Source organism: Lycium barbarum, chromosome 6 (assembly GCF_019175385.1).
Source record: "Lycium barbarum isolate Lr01 chromosome 6, ASM1917538v2, whole genome shotgun sequence".
Classification (NCBI taxonomy): Eukaryota; Viridiplantae; Streptophyta; class Magnoliopsida; order Solanales; family Solanaceae; genus Lycium; species Lycium barbarum.
Window position 1 is genome coordinate 134,036,345 of NC_083342.1, and position 17,279 is coordinate 134,053,623.

The 17,279-nt window shown below is 36.2% G+C and overlaps 1 protein-coding gene across 1 annotated transcript; it reads left to right on the forward strand.

Annotated features, from left to right (window-relative positions):
• Positions 1–530: 530 nt before the first annotated feature.
• Positions 531–14,712, forward strand: LOC132599203 (uncharacterized). The gene is made up of 20 exons (XM_060312475.1): positions 531–709; positions 820–880; positions 1,095–1,131; positions 1,861–1,991; positions 2,117–2,203; positions 2,321–2,407; positions 2,498–2,584; positions 3,328–3,415; positions 4,442–4,575; positions 5,607–5,746; positions 8,272–8,322; positions 8,450–8,532; positions 8,610–8,664; positions 10,541–10,655; positions 12,142–12,634; positions 12,706–12,919; positions 13,013–13,083; positions 13,362–13,530; positions 13,611–13,740; positions 13,837–14,712. Exons 1-20 carry the CDS (start codon positions 608–610, stop codon positions 14,559–14,561), a joined length of 3,060 nt encoding a protein of 1,019 aa, XP_060168458.1. The 5' UTR covers positions 531–607; the 3' UTR covers positions 14,562–14,712.
• Positions 14,713–17,279: the final 2,567 nt, after the last annotated feature.

Below are 17,279 nucleotides of genomic sequence, written 5' to 3' on the forward strand. Positions count from 1 at the left end.
TGTCCTTCAAAGGCACTGGTCTTTAATTTTTTTTCCCCTCAAATTGTTGGTCTTTAATTTATGTCCTTCGCCTAAAAACTCATGGGTTCCAGGTTCAAACTCCCGCTCAGTCAAAAATTAAAAAAAAATTCACAAGGCAGAATTTTTGGATTCGCCAAGCAGAGTTTGAGCAAAAGTCAGCCTTAAGGCCTAATTTTGGGTAAAAAGTTTGTCTTAAAGCCTAACTTTTGCCCGAATAGGCCTAATTTTTCTACAAACCTCTGCCTTAGGAAGATTCTTTTTTTTTTCACTGAGCTGGAATTCGAAAACAGAACCTAAGGGTATTAGGCGAAAGACAAAAACTAAAGACCAACAATTTGAGGGACTAAAAATTAAAGATCAGTGCCGTTGAGGGACAATCGTGCAACTGACCCAAAATACGAAATCAGTCCATTTGAAGGGAAAACCATGCAAGTACATTCTAGGTCAAGCCCAATTCACATTACTGTTGAGCCCACAAGAAAACATCCTAACCCGAAATCGAAAAACCCTGTACCATAAACCCCTAAAAATTTCGTTAACGCAGAAACAAGAAAAACCATTGCTTTCTTTCTTCACAATCGAAAAAATGGGAAAGAACAAGAAAAAGACCATGTCTGGTGGCGATAGCCAACATTCACCTTCCACCATTTTTGTTAACAATTTACCTTATTCTTTCACTAATGCTCAGGTAATTAAATTATGCAATTTGGCACAAAAAAAAAAAAAGGAAAAAGAATGCATACATACTCACTTCACAATTAGTTATCATGTTCTTATTGAGCTACTAATTATCTGCAGTTGGAGGAAACGTTTAGTGAAGTTGGACCAATTAGGCGGTGCTTTATGGTTACCAATAAAGGTAATTTCAATTGAAAATTTATAATTTAAGTAATGGTTTTGTTTTTTCAGTTGATTAGTATTTTAGTTGTAGCTATGAGTGAAAGAAAACTAGGTAATTAATAAACATTTGTTCCTTTATTACTAGGATTCAGTCTTTGTTGAAAACTAGTTAAGTACTCATCTCAAGTTTATGATATCTTTCTAATGTCTATTTTCCAATTTTATGTTCGTAGGTTCGAGTGAACACAGAGGCTTTGGCTTTGTCCAATTGTAAGTAAATGCATTTATTACTACTTTTTTTTTTTTCCTTTTCTGTTGGAATGTCTTGGTCTGCTCAAAATTACTGATCCCATTCTTGACATTAATGGTGTGGTTTGGACACATAGATAGACACCTTAACTTGGCCTCAACTGCCAACTAAAAAAGCCAACTTTGAAAATGCATATTGAGACACCTCAACTCGTCTCCACTGTGTCGGTTGAACACTCCCAACTTACAAAATGATCATCTAGACACCTCCAAATTTATGTGCCACGTCAATCTCGGGTGTCCACGAGACGCAGTGGGGACTAGTTGAGGTGTCTAGATGTGCATTCTCAAAGTTGGAGTGTTTAACTAACAGTTGAGGCCAAGTTAAGGTGTCTATCTATATATTATGCCATTACAAGGGGTTCTTGTCCTTTGCTCATTATCTGCATAATATATATTACTTTGTTCTTAATTATTCAGAATTCTTGTTCTTCTCATCCTAATATACATGAACTTTTTCCAAACTTTGTTTTCTGTCTAATGTGCAGTCTATGTTGGAAAATTTCTATTATTTTTGAATGCAAGGTGCCAACTTTACATGATTTGACATTATAAATAAGTTGTAGATTGAAGCATGGCTTCGTAGTTGATAAATTACTTAGGAGAATCATGTTCAGTGGTACGTTTCCAATCTTGTGTATGTGGCTCGTATATTTTGGAACTTATTCTTCCTTTTACGTGCTATCGTAGTGCATCTGTAGATGATGCTAACCGTTCCATCGAGCTAAAAAATGGATCAATGGTTGGAGGAAGGAAAATTGGTGTTAAACAAGCTATGCAGCGTGTGCCTCGTGAACAAAGGCAACTGAAGGGGGATCAAGGTTTTTGCTTACTTTAGTGTCAAATTGATTTTTTTTTTGTGGCCACATTTAGTAAGGACAGTTGCACTAACAGAAAATACTCAAATGCTGCTTTTTTTGACTTTTCTATCAATTATATTATTTAGAAAGCACTGCACTAGCAAAAGACGGCAAGGATGGTCCTTCTACTGAAGCAGTTGAGCAGAAACAAGCTTCTAAGCCGCAGGGAACAGGTTCGTGATACTTTAGTTCCAAATGGGAAATTATGCCACATTTAATAAGGACAATTGCACTAACAGAAAATACTCCAATGTTGATATTTTAACTTTTCTATCAAATATATTTTTTAGAAAGAACTGCACAAGCAAAAGACGGCAAGGATGGTCCTTCTACTGAAGCAGTCGAGCAGAAACAAGCTTCTAAGCCGCAGGGAAAAGGTTCGTGGTACTTTAGTTTCAAATGGACAATTGCACTAACAGAAATCACCATTGTTGCTTTTTGACTTTTCTATCAATTATATTATGTAGAAAGCACTGCACAAGCAAAAGACAGCAAGGATAGTCCTCCTACTGAAGCAGTTAAGCACAAAAGAGCTTCAAACGCGCAGGGAACAGGTTCTGAGCTATAGCATACAAGTGTCATTTTCAATATAAATGTAGCCTTTTAGTATCTATGCTGTCTGAGAACCCAATGATGCACTAAAAACTGAATGCCTCAAGTTGTTAGATATTAAACGTGTTTGATGACAGAACCAAAGGATCACTTAATACATTCAATGCATGTCTTTTACATACCTTTGGCAACCAACTTGGCTTTTCACTAATTTGAAAATGGCTTTGAATGAGACATGCCATGCCATATAACATGTCTCAATAATGCTTAAACTCAGTTTAAGGGCCAACATATTTTAGATATTCAGTTAATACAAATCTTTTTTGACATTTGTAGAAATATACTTCAATAAATATTTTAAGATATCTCGAGTGAATACTTATGTTAGACACACATAATAATAGAATGAATATTTGTTTATTCTCTTTGGTATACCTCTTGTATACGGCCGATTTTGGCCCTTTCATTAATGATTTTTTTTTTTTTAACTCCAAAGAAAAAAAGACTTCTAAAAGAAAAGACTTTGCATTATTTATTAATCAATTGAGACAATTTACTATTATTTCTAAAAAGAATGAGACTATTTACTTCTATTTCACTGATAAGTATCATAATAGTTAATAATTTCTGAATTTAATATTTATTAGTGACTTAGATTATTCGATAATACAAAATTCAATCAATGGTCGTAGGATAGGATTTCATTTTATTAACAGCCTCTGACAGTGTAACTTAATGTTGACAGAAATCTCAGGGAAACCAACTAGAAAAAGAAAGGCTGCATTGCTTTCCAATGCTGCAGCTGATGAAGGAAATTATTCAGGAAAGCAAAGGTATTTTGTTTTGTATTTGATATTGTTGCATTTTCATTTGTTAAATGTCGCTGTTTTTTTCTTGATTCTGAAAATATTCTGCTTAACCTAGTTATAAATATTGTTTTGGAAACTGTCAATTTTTGTTGATAATAATTGGTATTGCTACAACAACACCAACAACGATATCTCAGTCCCAAACAAATTGTATTCCGGAGCTTTTGTTGTATTTTTGGCACTATTTTTTTGAAACAGTATTTTAGCACTATTTTTTAAGGACCAAATATGAAGTACTCAAATTCAAGGGAATGGTGGATTAATTTTTTTTGAAATTGGAATGGTGGATTAATCTTCTGTAAATTGCTGAAGGAAGATTATCCATTGTTACTCAAGATTCTTTTCATCTTTGGTGGACTAGTGCTATAATCCTAATTTTGGAGTTCTTGTGTCGGATATGATGCTGGTGTCTGTCTAGGCACTATTTAGGTGCTAAGGTATATTGACCTTTGTTTAAACTAATAATCACTTGTGACCTTTTTAATCTCCTTCATTTACCAAATATAAAATGTTATGTGTGCACACACAGTTATTTGAGAGCTAAAGTTTGTAGCTGTAGATTCATCTAGAATTTGTCTAGAAGTGATTATTGGCTTTCAAGAGCAATTTTTCCATTGAGCTTAGGTTGTTTAATTAAAATCGCAGGCATATCACACTTTTGAGGGGGGGCAAAAAAGGATCTTGTATAGCTCAGAGATAACCTTTTCTTTTCAATGCACCTTCCTGTTTGCAGAGATGGTTGAGTCTCTTTTCTAAAGAACCGTATTCTTGTCTAGGAGGTCTACCTTTTGTATCACTTGTAGAAGGGAGTTTTTCCCAGACTAACTAATTGTTACTTATCAAAAGAACTCAGCCAGACCACATCACTGTTTGACAATTGGAAGTTGCACATTTTAATGTTCAATAGTGATTGTGTAGTTTTTCCTTTCCCCTAGTTGACTGACATAACTCCTTTATTTACCTTTTTATGTCTTCCTTCATGTTGAACAGGGTCGCCAGGACAGTTATAATAGGAGGTATTGTAAATGTGGATATGGCAAAAGAGGCTCACCAGCTTGCGGCAAAGTGTGGCACCATATGTTCTGTTACTTACCCTCTTCCAAAAGAAGAGATTGAGAATAATGGTAAAACCTTTTAAATGTGCTTCCACTTTTCATTTTTTTTTTGGGACATCCATTTTTGCTTCCGCAGGCTATCGGAGTTTTTTCATGAACCTTATTTAATCCCGTAATGACTCCATAGGCTATCAGAGTTTTTTCATGAACCATATTTAATCCCGTAATGACTTTCTTTAACATTAATCTTTTCTTAAAAAACAATGTGCTTGTTTTTCAATGTGTGTATCTGATCCTTTACATAATGAAGGAAAATAGCTAGAGTTAGTATTGGGGAAAAGAAAGTACTCTGACATAAATTCTTATTTATGTAAGCCATCAAAAAGTTCTTATGTATGTAAAGAACGAGTTAAGGTCTTAGTAGCTATGGTATGCTTACATCTCTATTAAATAGGCAATCCTTTCTTCAAAAGGCAGTTGCTGAATCAAGTACACATTCTTACACTCTTTGCACCGGGCTTAATATCTCCATAAGGTCGAATTCCTTGATAATCTCTTAGTTCAATTTCCTGGTCAAATTTTCACTCGGTATTGGGTATATAAAGGTTGATTCTCTCTTTCGGATTCCTCTGTTAGTCATTGACCATGCAAGGTCTCCAAAATTGTTTCGCAAAATCTCTTTCCTTATATAATTTAATGTTCATTGGTTATTAACTTGGATTACCAATGTTTGTGCTTAGCTTGAAGCGGTTAAGAATATCTCATTGCTTTGTTCTCAATATGTTGAGGTTCAGCACTCAATTACATTTATTGTGGACTGGACAATGGCAGTCTTTTATCCTTTAGCTCTGGGCTGATGATTAAGGCCTCTTTAGCAAATATACTTACCTAAAGTCTACAATTTTTGAGTTAGTACTACTTAATTTGTTTTGTGATCTCGATGGATTAAATCAGCAATAAGCTGTTGAGGATTTTGGCTTTGAAGTGATTACTTTTACCTTAGAAGAAACAAGTTAGATCATGGATTTCAAGGAAATTTATAAGATACATTTTATTTGACTTAGCTGCTGATATATTTTACAAATCTATGAATATTCTAGGGCTAGCACACGATGGTTGTAAAATGGATGCCTCATCTGTACTTTTCCCTAGTGTCAAATCCGCTCAAGCTTGTGTTGCATCATTACACCAAAAGGAAGTACACGGAACAACTCTTTGGGCACGCCAACTTGGTGGAGAGGTTAGGTTGCTGTCATTTTTTTCAGATAATTGGATGCTTCTGTTTTTTATTAGCTTTTGTCATGTGATCTGGCTTCCCTAAGGGAAGGTTTATACAGTTCTGCTGTGGTACGTCCAAAACAACTTATTGCTTCACCTCGACCATTGTTCCTTTCAGTGAAGACAATAGCAGTATAATCATCAGTGATAAAAATAGTGGTGGTATATCAAATGCTTGAGTCAGTAATGAAGTTCAAGTCCGTCATAGAAATGCCCAAGGGCTAAAGAAAACACGCCCCTACTATTTACCAATAATGCAGACATTCAGGAATTGAAGTCATAAATCCTCCTCCAGTTGTGCAAAAAGACTGTCTTACCAATGGAATGTAATGCTTAGGAAGAAGTCCTCGATCATTGGCTGTTTTAGAATAAATAAAATCAATATGGGAATGTCACTTGTGCGAATTAGGCTGACTTTGAAGAATGTTTCCTTTCTGCTTCTGTCTTGAAGCTGTTATTATTTCTAGCAACGATTCACCCCCCCCCATCCCCACCCCCATCCCCACCCACCTGTCCTATTTGGTTTTACAATGCTGGGCAGCTCCTTTTTAGCCTGAAAATTGGTGATGTTAGCCAGCATGAGCTAGCGGCTTCCAAATAAAAATTCCATTGTCCTTCCTGCTAAATAATTATAATTCTCTAGCTAGATTCAAGTTTTTATTGTTTTGCTTAATTATTGCTAGGCTTTGTTGACCAGGAGAAAATGTTAAGTAGCTGAAAGTCAACATATGAGTGATTCTCTTTACTTACCGTGTCAATCAGTTCCCAGTGGGTATTCCTCATAGTTTTCCATGTTATAACTCCCATTTGAGCGGTGTCCCTTTTTGATGTCGGTGGTATTTGGGTTGACTTGCATGTACCTCGACAAATCCACTGCACCACATGTCCAGTCAACAACACAGGCTGCCAAGATAATCCTACCCACAAGGCTAGGGCAAATGGGCTCACACCAAGTTGTGTAACTACAATTCAAGCCTAGGATTTCCATGTTACTCCTATACAGCATCCACTAGCGGTCCCTATCAGAACTGCCTCATTTTACCTTTATCTCTCCCACACCAGGGGCAGATGCACCTTGGTTGAAGGGTGTCACGTGACACCACTTTGTCAGAAAACTTTACTAAATAATATGTATAAAATTTATGCAAGAGATTGTGATATAACAGCTTTAAAATGACACTGCTTGCGCCAAGTATCTCCCTGGTTCGTTGGTTGATCGCCTCAATGTTCAGTGTGCTGGCAAGGGTTTGATTCTTGCAACTTGCATTTCGTGTGTTGTATTATATTTTGAGCCTTCTATAATTATCACCGTGGCTTGTACCACTAACCCTTTCTCCTGAAAAAGACAAACTAAACCAAATAACCTATTGGCTGAGAATGAATTGGAATAATATAGTTACAACAAATATATGAATGCTTCTAGAGCTAAGTTATTTTATCAAATTAAATCATAATTCAACAAACTATCATCTTTCTCTACAATTAGATATTTTTGGGGATTGAGGTGGCTATTTTTCAGTTTTCAAGTGTCTCCCTACATGTTTCCCTTTCTTCTTCTTTCTGGTTAGAATTTTGTGAACGCATTCATTGTTTTCATTTTTGGGTTGAATTCTATGATTTATTTAGGGGCAGTTTGGCCATGGATAATTCTCACTTTTTCCCTGAATTTTATTATGGAATCATGTTTGGACATAGAATTGTTACAATTTCCGGAATTCAACTTGAATTCCAGAATATAAAAACTCGAAATACCTGTTTTTATTTTCACTCTAAATCATTCACAAAAACTCAACAATTTTCCGAGTTGTACTCATGTCCAAACAAAACTCCAATTTCCAAATACCATTTTCAACATTTTTCAATACGATTTTTTTTTTCAAATTTCACATTTTTTATGTCCAAACACCCGCTTAGAGTTTCTCCAATTGATATTTTAATTTGTAGTTCAGCTTATATTTCAATTGAAGAGATATTTTCTAAAACATCTTCCAAGCTTTCGAAACTAAGTTCAATATTTCATAGTCCATCTGACTTGAAAGAAATGGCCAATGAATTGGAACACCATCGACAAAGTGAAGGAGTTGATTAATTTTCTTAAATCTGATAGGAGGAAAAAATGAACAATTAATATCATTTGAATACCATGTTGCAATTAAATGAGCGTATCTTCAAGAAGATCCTTTTCGACCTTGAAATACAATTTAATATGATTTGATATGCTTCTTTTAAATAAAAAAGTATGTTTTCGTTATAGTGACTTGCCCATCATTCGCTTCTTTGAAGTTTAAACGTCAACACCTCTTGAGAAAGATCTTGCGTACACCACTGCCCACTCTGTAACTTGTATAAATGGCTTCCGCGACATTCTTGTTTGGAAGAGGTCTTGAAACATTTTTATTGGACACAGTTTTCAAGCTGCCTAATTTTGTAAGAAGAGTTATATTAAGCTGATCGATTGCAGTTTCTAACTAATAAGTTTCTGAGCAGGGCTCAAAGACTCAAAGGTGGAAACTTATAGTGAGGAATCTTCCTTTTAAGGTCTTTCCTTCTGCTCTTTACTTTATCATGTCTATTCCATAAGCTAATCCAACTTTAGTGTACCATTTCCATTGTATTCATGTGTGCTCACAGAGCTCTGACCTTTGAGCTTGACAATCAAACACAGGCCAAAGTGAATGAGATAAAAGATCTGTTTTCAAAAGTTGGCTTCGTGTGGGATGTGTTTATTCCTAAGAATTTTGAGACAGGGTAAGGGGACTTTCCTTTACAACTTAAAGTTTGTCATTGTTAATTGCCACTAGTAACCATTAGTTAGAATTTTGCAGGTCATCAAAGGGATTTGCATTTGTCAAATTTACGTCAAAGCAGCATGCAGAGAATGTATGAACTTCACATTCATATCAAGTAACTTTACTAATAAAGCTTTAAATTGGTTGATTCAAAGGCTTTCTTCTATTTTGAAATTGAGAAGCTTTTAAAGTGTGATAGAAAGTGAATTGTGGGGATGCATATGTCTCAAAGAATTGATGAATGTGCTTTTAGGTGCTTTCTGAAATTTCCCTCATCCTCAAGGAAATGAAGCCCAAAAGGATGTTTATGCCCCTTTTGAAGTTTCAGAATTGCATCGAAACAGATTTTCGTTTTGATACTGCCTGCTCAGATTTCACGATTTGCTAATCTAGCAAGTTGCAAATTCCGTTCATCAATCCGGAGACATTTATAGTGTTATGGACCTACATTTGGCTATCCAATTTGTAGTTATTCTCTTTTACAGTTTAATACAACCTCCGTCCCAATTTATGTGGCACTATTTGACTAGGCACAGAGTTTAAGAAAGAAAGGAAGACTTTTGAAATTTGTGGTCTGAAACAAGTCTTAGGTATTTGTGTGGTTGTAAATTATCTCATTAAGTTAAATTGTTTCTAAATATAGAAAGGTGACATTCTTTTTGGGACAGACTAAATAGGAAAGTGTGCCACATAAATTGGGACAGAGGGAGCACCAATTTCTGTCTCTCTCTCTCTCTCTCTCTCTTTTTTTTTTTTTTTAAATTCGATCCAGCTAGAAAAAAATTAGTCAGATTAATGTTTTCTTTGCATTACTATCTTAAGCCTGAAGGAGAGCCTTGGCGTAACTGGTAAAGTTGCTGCCATGTGACCAGGAGGTCACGGGTTCGAGCCGTGGAAACAGCCTCTTGCAGAAATGCAAGGTAAGGCTGCGTACAAAAGACCCTTGTGGTCCGGCCCTTCCCCGGACCCCGCGCATAGCGGGAGCTTTAGTGCACCGGGCTGCCCCCCCTTTACTATCTTAAGCCTGTTTTATTCTCTTAATGCGGTTATTAATTTTTTCAAGAAAGGTCTCTTAAAGCACCATGAGGTATGGTCTAAATAAGGCCCCCGGGGCTTTGTTTCATGGTAATAGCATAGAGCGTGATGTGTGCATTAGGCGCATGTCACGAGTTCGAACCCTTCTTTGGACCAAAATCTGGTATTTAAGTCTAAAAGGATTTGAGGGGGATGGGGCGTCCATGACACAGTTTCTGACCATGCACCAGATGGCCTTTTTGGAGATTTCTTGGTTATCAACAAAGGTATGGTCTAAAGAAGACTACCTTTGGCCAATTACAGTAAGTTCGTTAGCAATTTGTCAACTCTTTTAAATTCCAGGGACCAAAGTGATCTATGTATTAGGTAATCTTGGTCTTCTGGCAAGTTTTTTGTAGTGTATTATTTGTAATTTATGAGATGTACTGTGATGCTGTTGGAGAATAAGAGTCAGACAGAATTGCCAATAAACTGCCCATGGCGTCAGTGAAAAGAGGAAGGAGGTAAGGGAGAGTACAATTGACATTGACCTCTCACTGTGACATTTGGTGTAATACCACGACTAAATGTAGCTGCTCTCCATGTTTACTCTTTATACATAGGTTGCTTTTGTGATATCATCTTATTTGCAGCACAAATTAGTGAATCATCTCAAACATAACCATTACATTCTTTAAGGCTTATTGAACATTTTCCTTGTTATGGTGAAGAATCATACTTTTTGCTTTAGTTTGCATCTTTGAATAAGGATGATCAGAGTTTCTCTTTTATAAGGAATATGCAATTGATTAAAATCACAAAACTTTAGTGGTTCCAATTTATGCTTACAATATACCGGAGGAGTTTGCACCACTGTGAAGTTTTATTTGGTTATACCTTTGGATTCTTATCTAGTCTAACTCCTAATTTTGCTATGATATATCTCTTTTTAGGCTATTAAGACATTTAATGGGAAAACAATGAGTAAACGAACTATTGCTGTTGATTGGGCCGTCTCCAAAAAGGTTTATGCATCTGGTGGTCAATCTTCAGCAACTGCAGAAGATGGTAAGCGTCTCTCTTTTTGTCTGAGAATATCCTGTTATAGTTTGCTTGATATGTTATCATTTGCTTAATCTAATCATATTGAGCAAATTTATCTTAGGCATGGAAATGAAGTACTAACGTGGCTCCTACTTTTTAGTATACTTAATATATACGGGCTTTTTTGTGCCCAAAATTTTGATAAAATTATTTACTTTATCAAACTCTGAAGTTAATACACCATTGAATCATGTCAGGGTATAGATTTGCTGCTTATGTTAATTATTTAAAATTCTTTGGCTATATTTATCTTATTAATTTTTTATGAGTGTACTTGAGAAATCCCCAATTTGATAAGAATATTATAGTGAGCAGACCTGAGACAGAAAATTAACACGGATAATCTATATGTGGTGTTTTTTTTGGTAACTATATGTGGCGCTTTTTAGCTTTTAGAAAATCCCCCGAGCCATAGGTTTTTCATTTTCTTCTCCTTGCTCCAAGTCAAGGTATGTTTCAAGTGGTATGTGGATCAGATTTTGCACAAGATGAGGAACAAAAAGGCAATTTTGCATTGAGCTGCAATGGACTCAGACCTGTCTAATGTAAGCTGAAACTAAAATGGCAATTATGCCTAGGTAGGTTGTTGCGTTCTTCGGGCTATAATTTATAATTAAGATACTTCTGCTCCTGCTACAAAGATGGATGATCACTTCTTAACATATCTCAGTTTCTTTGCTTTGTTAGTCAGATGTGTTTGGAATGCTAATTTTGTTTCGTATGCCTCACCAAAATCTTCATGTCTCGAGTCGGGTTCAGTTTTGATTTGTTTTAAGATCCATGTGTACAAGTCTTGCTTTGCTTGGTTCCTTGAAGTCCTGGTGTCCAAAATTTCTCCTCTCTATATAGGAAGCGATCTAAGTTCATTGAGGACTGAAGTTGAAGTGGAATGAATGTAAATATCCTTCGGTGTCTGGGTACCTAATGTGGGATAAGTGGTTACTTGTGGAGACCTGTTACCAATAGTTTAGGTACTTGGGGGTTTTTGTCCACGAGAGCTTATCATTGTTGGTTGATCATGCTTTTAGAGCTCCTTATCCTTTTTTCCTCAAAATGTTTCTCTTTGTACTTTTATCGAAGTATTTGCGCTTCACTTTTTAGCATCCCATATCCAACCTCCTTAAATCAACCTTGAAATTGCCAACTATACAAGGGAACACCATTGTATAGGTGCTGCGTCATTTCCTCTTTCTAGTGTTCAAGGGTATAATTAAGGACAGCCCTCTCGCTATTTTCCTTTTTAAACCTTTGTTAGGTCTGATTTAGAGAATGTTGAATTCTTGGTGGTTGTCATTTCATATTCATCTAAACTGTTCCGCAGCTAGTTCTTCCTTTTCTTTGTCATGTTGGTGATGATGTTATAATGCTATGCCAGTTACTTTGTTTATGCTCTTAAATGTATTGCTTCATGAGTTCGGGAATAATTCAATGTACACTATTGTTTCTGCAGAACAGAGCGCAAAAGATAATAGTGGTAGCGATACCGAGGATGAAGACATTGACATTGAAGGAAAATCTCAGCAAGCTGAAGGGGACGAAGATGACTCCGACCTTTTAGAAGAAGATATTCAGACCGAATTTAATTTTGATGAGGAAGCAAACATTGCGAAAAAAGTTCTTCAGAACTTCATTTCTCCAACTTCAATAGGGCCAGCTACTTCCACAAATGATATTTCAAACCCCCCCAAGCAGGGAAAGGAAGTTGAAACTGTTCTCCCGCTGGATGAAGCGCTGGATGCATCTACTCCGAATAAAGCACTAGATGACGATTTAGGCAAGGGCAAAGAGACTAATACTATGCAGAGTGAGGGAGCAGATGATCTGCAGGGGACAATTTTCATTAGCAACCTTCCTTTTGATGCTGATTATGGAGAAGTCAAACAACGGTTTGCTGCTTTTGGTGAAGTGGAGTACTTTGCTCCAGTTCTTGAACGAATCACCAAGTATGAGCTCTTCTATGTGTTTACACTTTGTTTTCTAATGGCTCCAAGTAAACTTATTTTACATCTTGCAGGCGACCAAGGGGTACTGGATTTCTCAAATTTAAAACAGCAGCATCTGCTGAAGCTGCTATTTCCGCTGCCAGTGATGTGGACGGTTTAGGTGTCTTTCTGAAGGGTCGGCAATTAAAGATTTTGAAGGCCTTGGACAAGAAAGCTGCTCATGATAAGGAGTTGGAGAAGACCAAAAAGGAGGATAATGACCATCGCAACCTTTACCTGGCAAAGGTTGGCTTCTATTGGTAATGCCGTCTCGGCATTTTTCTTTTTACAAGAGATTTTAAGGTAATGTGGATGTAATCTGATTCTGTTCTGTAACAGGAGGGTCTTATTTTGGAGGGCACCCCAGCTGCCGAAGGTGTTTCAATGAGTGATATGTCAAAGCGCAAGGGGTAAGTCTCTCAGGGTTTTTTTCTTATATTAAAAATGGTGAATTTTGAAAGGTTAACATGCTTTTGATAATGCATATCCTAACAGTTAACCTCATATCAGCTGAGTTCTTCATGTTACCAGTCTCCAAAATAAAAAAAAAAAAAAAAAAAAACAGCTGAGGTCATCTATAATTTTTTGGAGACTAGGTGTAGAGGTAGTTGTTGGGTCAGAGGTGCTTTAAAAAATTGTGGAGCTGTTCTATGTATAGCTTGTGATGCTAATGTAGTTCCTCCCATAGGCTGCAAGAAAAGAAGATTGTCAAGCTGAAGTCCCCAAATTTTCATGTGTCAAGGACACGGCTGATTATATACAATATTCCAAAGTCAATGACTGAAAAACAGCTGAAGACGCTTTGCATTGATGCAGTTACCTCTCGTGCTACTAAGCAAAAGCCTGTTATCCGGCAGGTGAGCTTTCCTTTGAAGTTTACTCTTTGTAGTTTGGCTATGTTATTCTTGCAACTTCATTATATTTTCCTGTGTTGCAGATAAAGTTCTTGAAGGACGTGAAAAAAGGACAAGTAGTGACAAAGAATCATTCTCGTGGAGTAGCTTTTCTTGAGTTCTCAGAGCATGAACACGCACTTGTGGCTTTGAGAGTTCTTAACAACAATCCTGGTATGTGCCTTTTGTTTGTTAGATATTGCTTACGTATTTTTGGTGGCTTTTAGCATTTTAGGTTTCTGGTTTATCTGAGTACTTATCTATTTGCAGAGACTTTTGGTCCCGAGCATCGTCCAATAGTGGAGTTTGCTCTTGATAATATCCAAACAATGAAGCTTCGCCAGAAACTTCAGCAACAGCAAGGTTTTAACAGGAACAGAGAAGATATGCAGCCGAATAACAACAAAAATGAATGGGATCCCCGCGATAAACAGTCAAGAAAACGCAAAGGGGACGCGTTATCAGTTGCAGGGAATAGAGACGAAGCGAAAAACAAGCGTGTCAAAGGTGCCACTTCAGGTGAAGGCAATGTGTCATCAGTTTCAGGGAGTAGAGATGGAGATCAACCGAAAAATAAAGGTGTCAAAGGAGCCATCTCTGCAGAAGAAAGAAATGAGAAGAAGAACAAGAAGGAAGGTAAAAAGCTAGGAGGTGCAAAAGAGAAGCCAAAAAACAATCGAGAAGGAAAAAAACATGGTGGATTTGGAAGTGAAAATTCAGGTAATGCTACTCCCAAGGTTGGACATAAAGAAGATATTACAGTGAGAACAACGAAACGGAAGTTCAAGGATAAAAGTAACGAACAGAAACAAAACATCAGTTTACGGAACGGGAAAAAGGATAAAAAGAAAAAAGACCCAGTTGGACGAGATGGCGTAGACAAGCTAGATATGCTTATTGAACAATATACATCTAAATTCAGACACAACAGTTCTAATCAAACTGATAGTAACCAGAAGGGTTCCAAGCAGCTGAAGAGGTGGTTCCAATCCTAAATCATTCACAAGTTTTTCTGTAGTGTAATTTTATTTGGAGATAAGAACAGCTGAGAGTTGTCATTTTGGGTTTGTATTTTGTTGTATTTTCCCCTTAAAATATCTGATAACAATTTTAGTTTTTAAATACAGCATAACAATTTTGGTCAAATATATTCTTTTTCTTTTTCTTTTTGCAATTTGTTTTTACATTCTGCTCCTACCCCCTAAGACCAGCTGCCGTTACAGGATTTGAGACTTAAGGGAATTGGAAAAAAATGCAAAAATGTTGCAGTTGAAGGTTTAACCTAATCTTTGAAACATTTTTTGAACTCCCTTTGCTACTGTATTTGAAGTTTTCTTGCATTGATGGGATTTAATAATCAACCGTATAATTTTCTGTTAACGTGGTCGCTCGAAAATGTGAAGGCCAACAACCAAAGCAGGCATTTGGTTTAGGCAATGCCACAATGTAAATCTGTTAGTGTCATGATTAAGACATGAGTGACCACTAGCTTGTGGTCAGAATAATTGGCACACAAATATCGTTAGTAAGATAACATCTTAACTGCTTAAATAGTTCACCAGTTGGCTTATCATATTGTCTCATTGCTTTTGATTCTGAAAACTTATCTATGAATGAATTGAAACTTGTAAGGATAACCAAGGCACGTCAGATGTAGTAGCTTCTCAATATCTCTATCCAGACGTTAAGATCAAATCACTTGTCGTCTTTGTCTATCCTTTATCTCTTTTATAGATATATTGATATTATTTGATAATATATTTATGGTGATGATAGCATTTAATATGTTATTCAATTCCCTTTCAATATATATAATATTATTTTTCATAATCCTCATCCACTTTTTCCAAGCTGAAAGCAATAAATTCTACAAAAAAGAAAGAAAAAAAGGGGAAATGAAGATAGTTCATTACGCCACTCTATAGCTTTTCCTCTTTCTTAGATAGTTCTTCATGAAAATCATGCATTAAAAGATGACAATCGGGTGGGGTGTCTCGTTAGATCGCATCTCATTCTGTTTTATGTATGATTTTGTTCACTTACAATCTGTCCTGTCTGTTCAATTATATTAAAAACTATCAGATCAATTTTTTTTTTTTTTAAAAAAAGAAAATTCTTCTACCTGCTTGCATCTAATCATGTTTGTCAAATCTTCTATTTTTTTCTTAAAATTACATATATTATTTATCTATTTCTCTCATGTCATCAAGGACTCGGCCCACAAAAAGATTCCCCCCAGCTTTGCATTTTTTTGCACGGATTGCCCTTCTTTTGGGGTGGTCTTTAAATTTTGCTCCTCATATTTGTGGTTTTTAAATTTTGTCCTTCGCTTGGATATCTGAGGTTCTGAGTTCGAACCCCCGTTCAGACATAAAATAAAAAAATAATTTCGCAAGGCAGGGCTGGGGGGAGTGTATGCCGGATCCGGCATAAAGTCCTTAAGGAAAAACTAAAGTTATGCCGGAGGGGGCATAACTTTTCCTCAAGGCATAATTTAGTTATGACTTATGGGGCAAAACTTTCCTTAAGGAACTATGCCTTATGGGCAGACTTTTAATTAAGGCATAACCAAAAGTATGCCCCATAAGACAGAACTTTTTCTTAAGGTATAGACTTTGCCTTATAAGGCAAACTTTTAATTATGCCTTAAGGAAAAATTCCGCCTTATGTGCCATACTATAAAAGTTTGCCCATTAAAAGTATGCCCCACTGGCATAAACTTGTGAAGGAATTATCAAAGTTATGCCGGACCCGGCATACTTATGCCAAGTCTGCCCATAAGGCATAAGTATGCCGGATCCGGCATAAGTTTGGTAATTCCTTAACAAGTTTATGCCAGTGGGGGCATACTTTTAATGGGAAAACTTTTATGCCGGACCCGGCATAAACTTGTGAAGGAATTACCAAAGTTATGCATACTTATGCCAAGTCATGCCGGGTCCGGCATAACTTTGGTAATTCCTTCACAAGTGTATGCCGTTAGGAGCATAGCGAAATTTAAACTCTGTCTTGCGTATTTTTTTTAAAATTTTGACTGTGTGGGAGTTTGAACCTGGAACCCATGGGTTTTAACCGAAGGGCAAAATTTAAAGGCCACCCCAAAAGAAGGGCAATTCTGCGAATTGCCCCCAGCTTTGCCCCACTGCCACTCGCATATAAATCAACAATTCGAGAATAATACATCATATTATTTACCAAAATAAATAAATGAAGAAGTGACATTTGCTATAACTTCGTATTCCATATTCAATTGATGTTCACGTATAGTAAGGATTGACTATGATGTTCATTGTTCCATATATGATAACTTGATAAGGGTGGATCCTAATTCCAGCTCATCTATACTATTAAAGCTAAATAAATTTAAGATTTATTTAGTCATGGTGTTAAATTTTTTCACAAGAATGCAACTTGATCAATTTTAATTAGTTAAACATCTTCATTAATTCATCTAGTAACCAATTCATGCTTAACATGGATATTTTTCTATAGCTAGCTAACTTTAATTAGTTGACGCAATTACTGGACTTTGTTATACAATTTAGTGATCAACACTGACAAGGTTGATGAAGATGTGAAGTACTTGAGTGTACGCAAATGGAACAAAACAAACAAAGAGAAGTACTTTTAACCATTTTGCAACTGCCCCACACATTATTTTACAAACAGTCACATGCTATTATAATAAACAATATTTCACGGAGCTGTCAAAG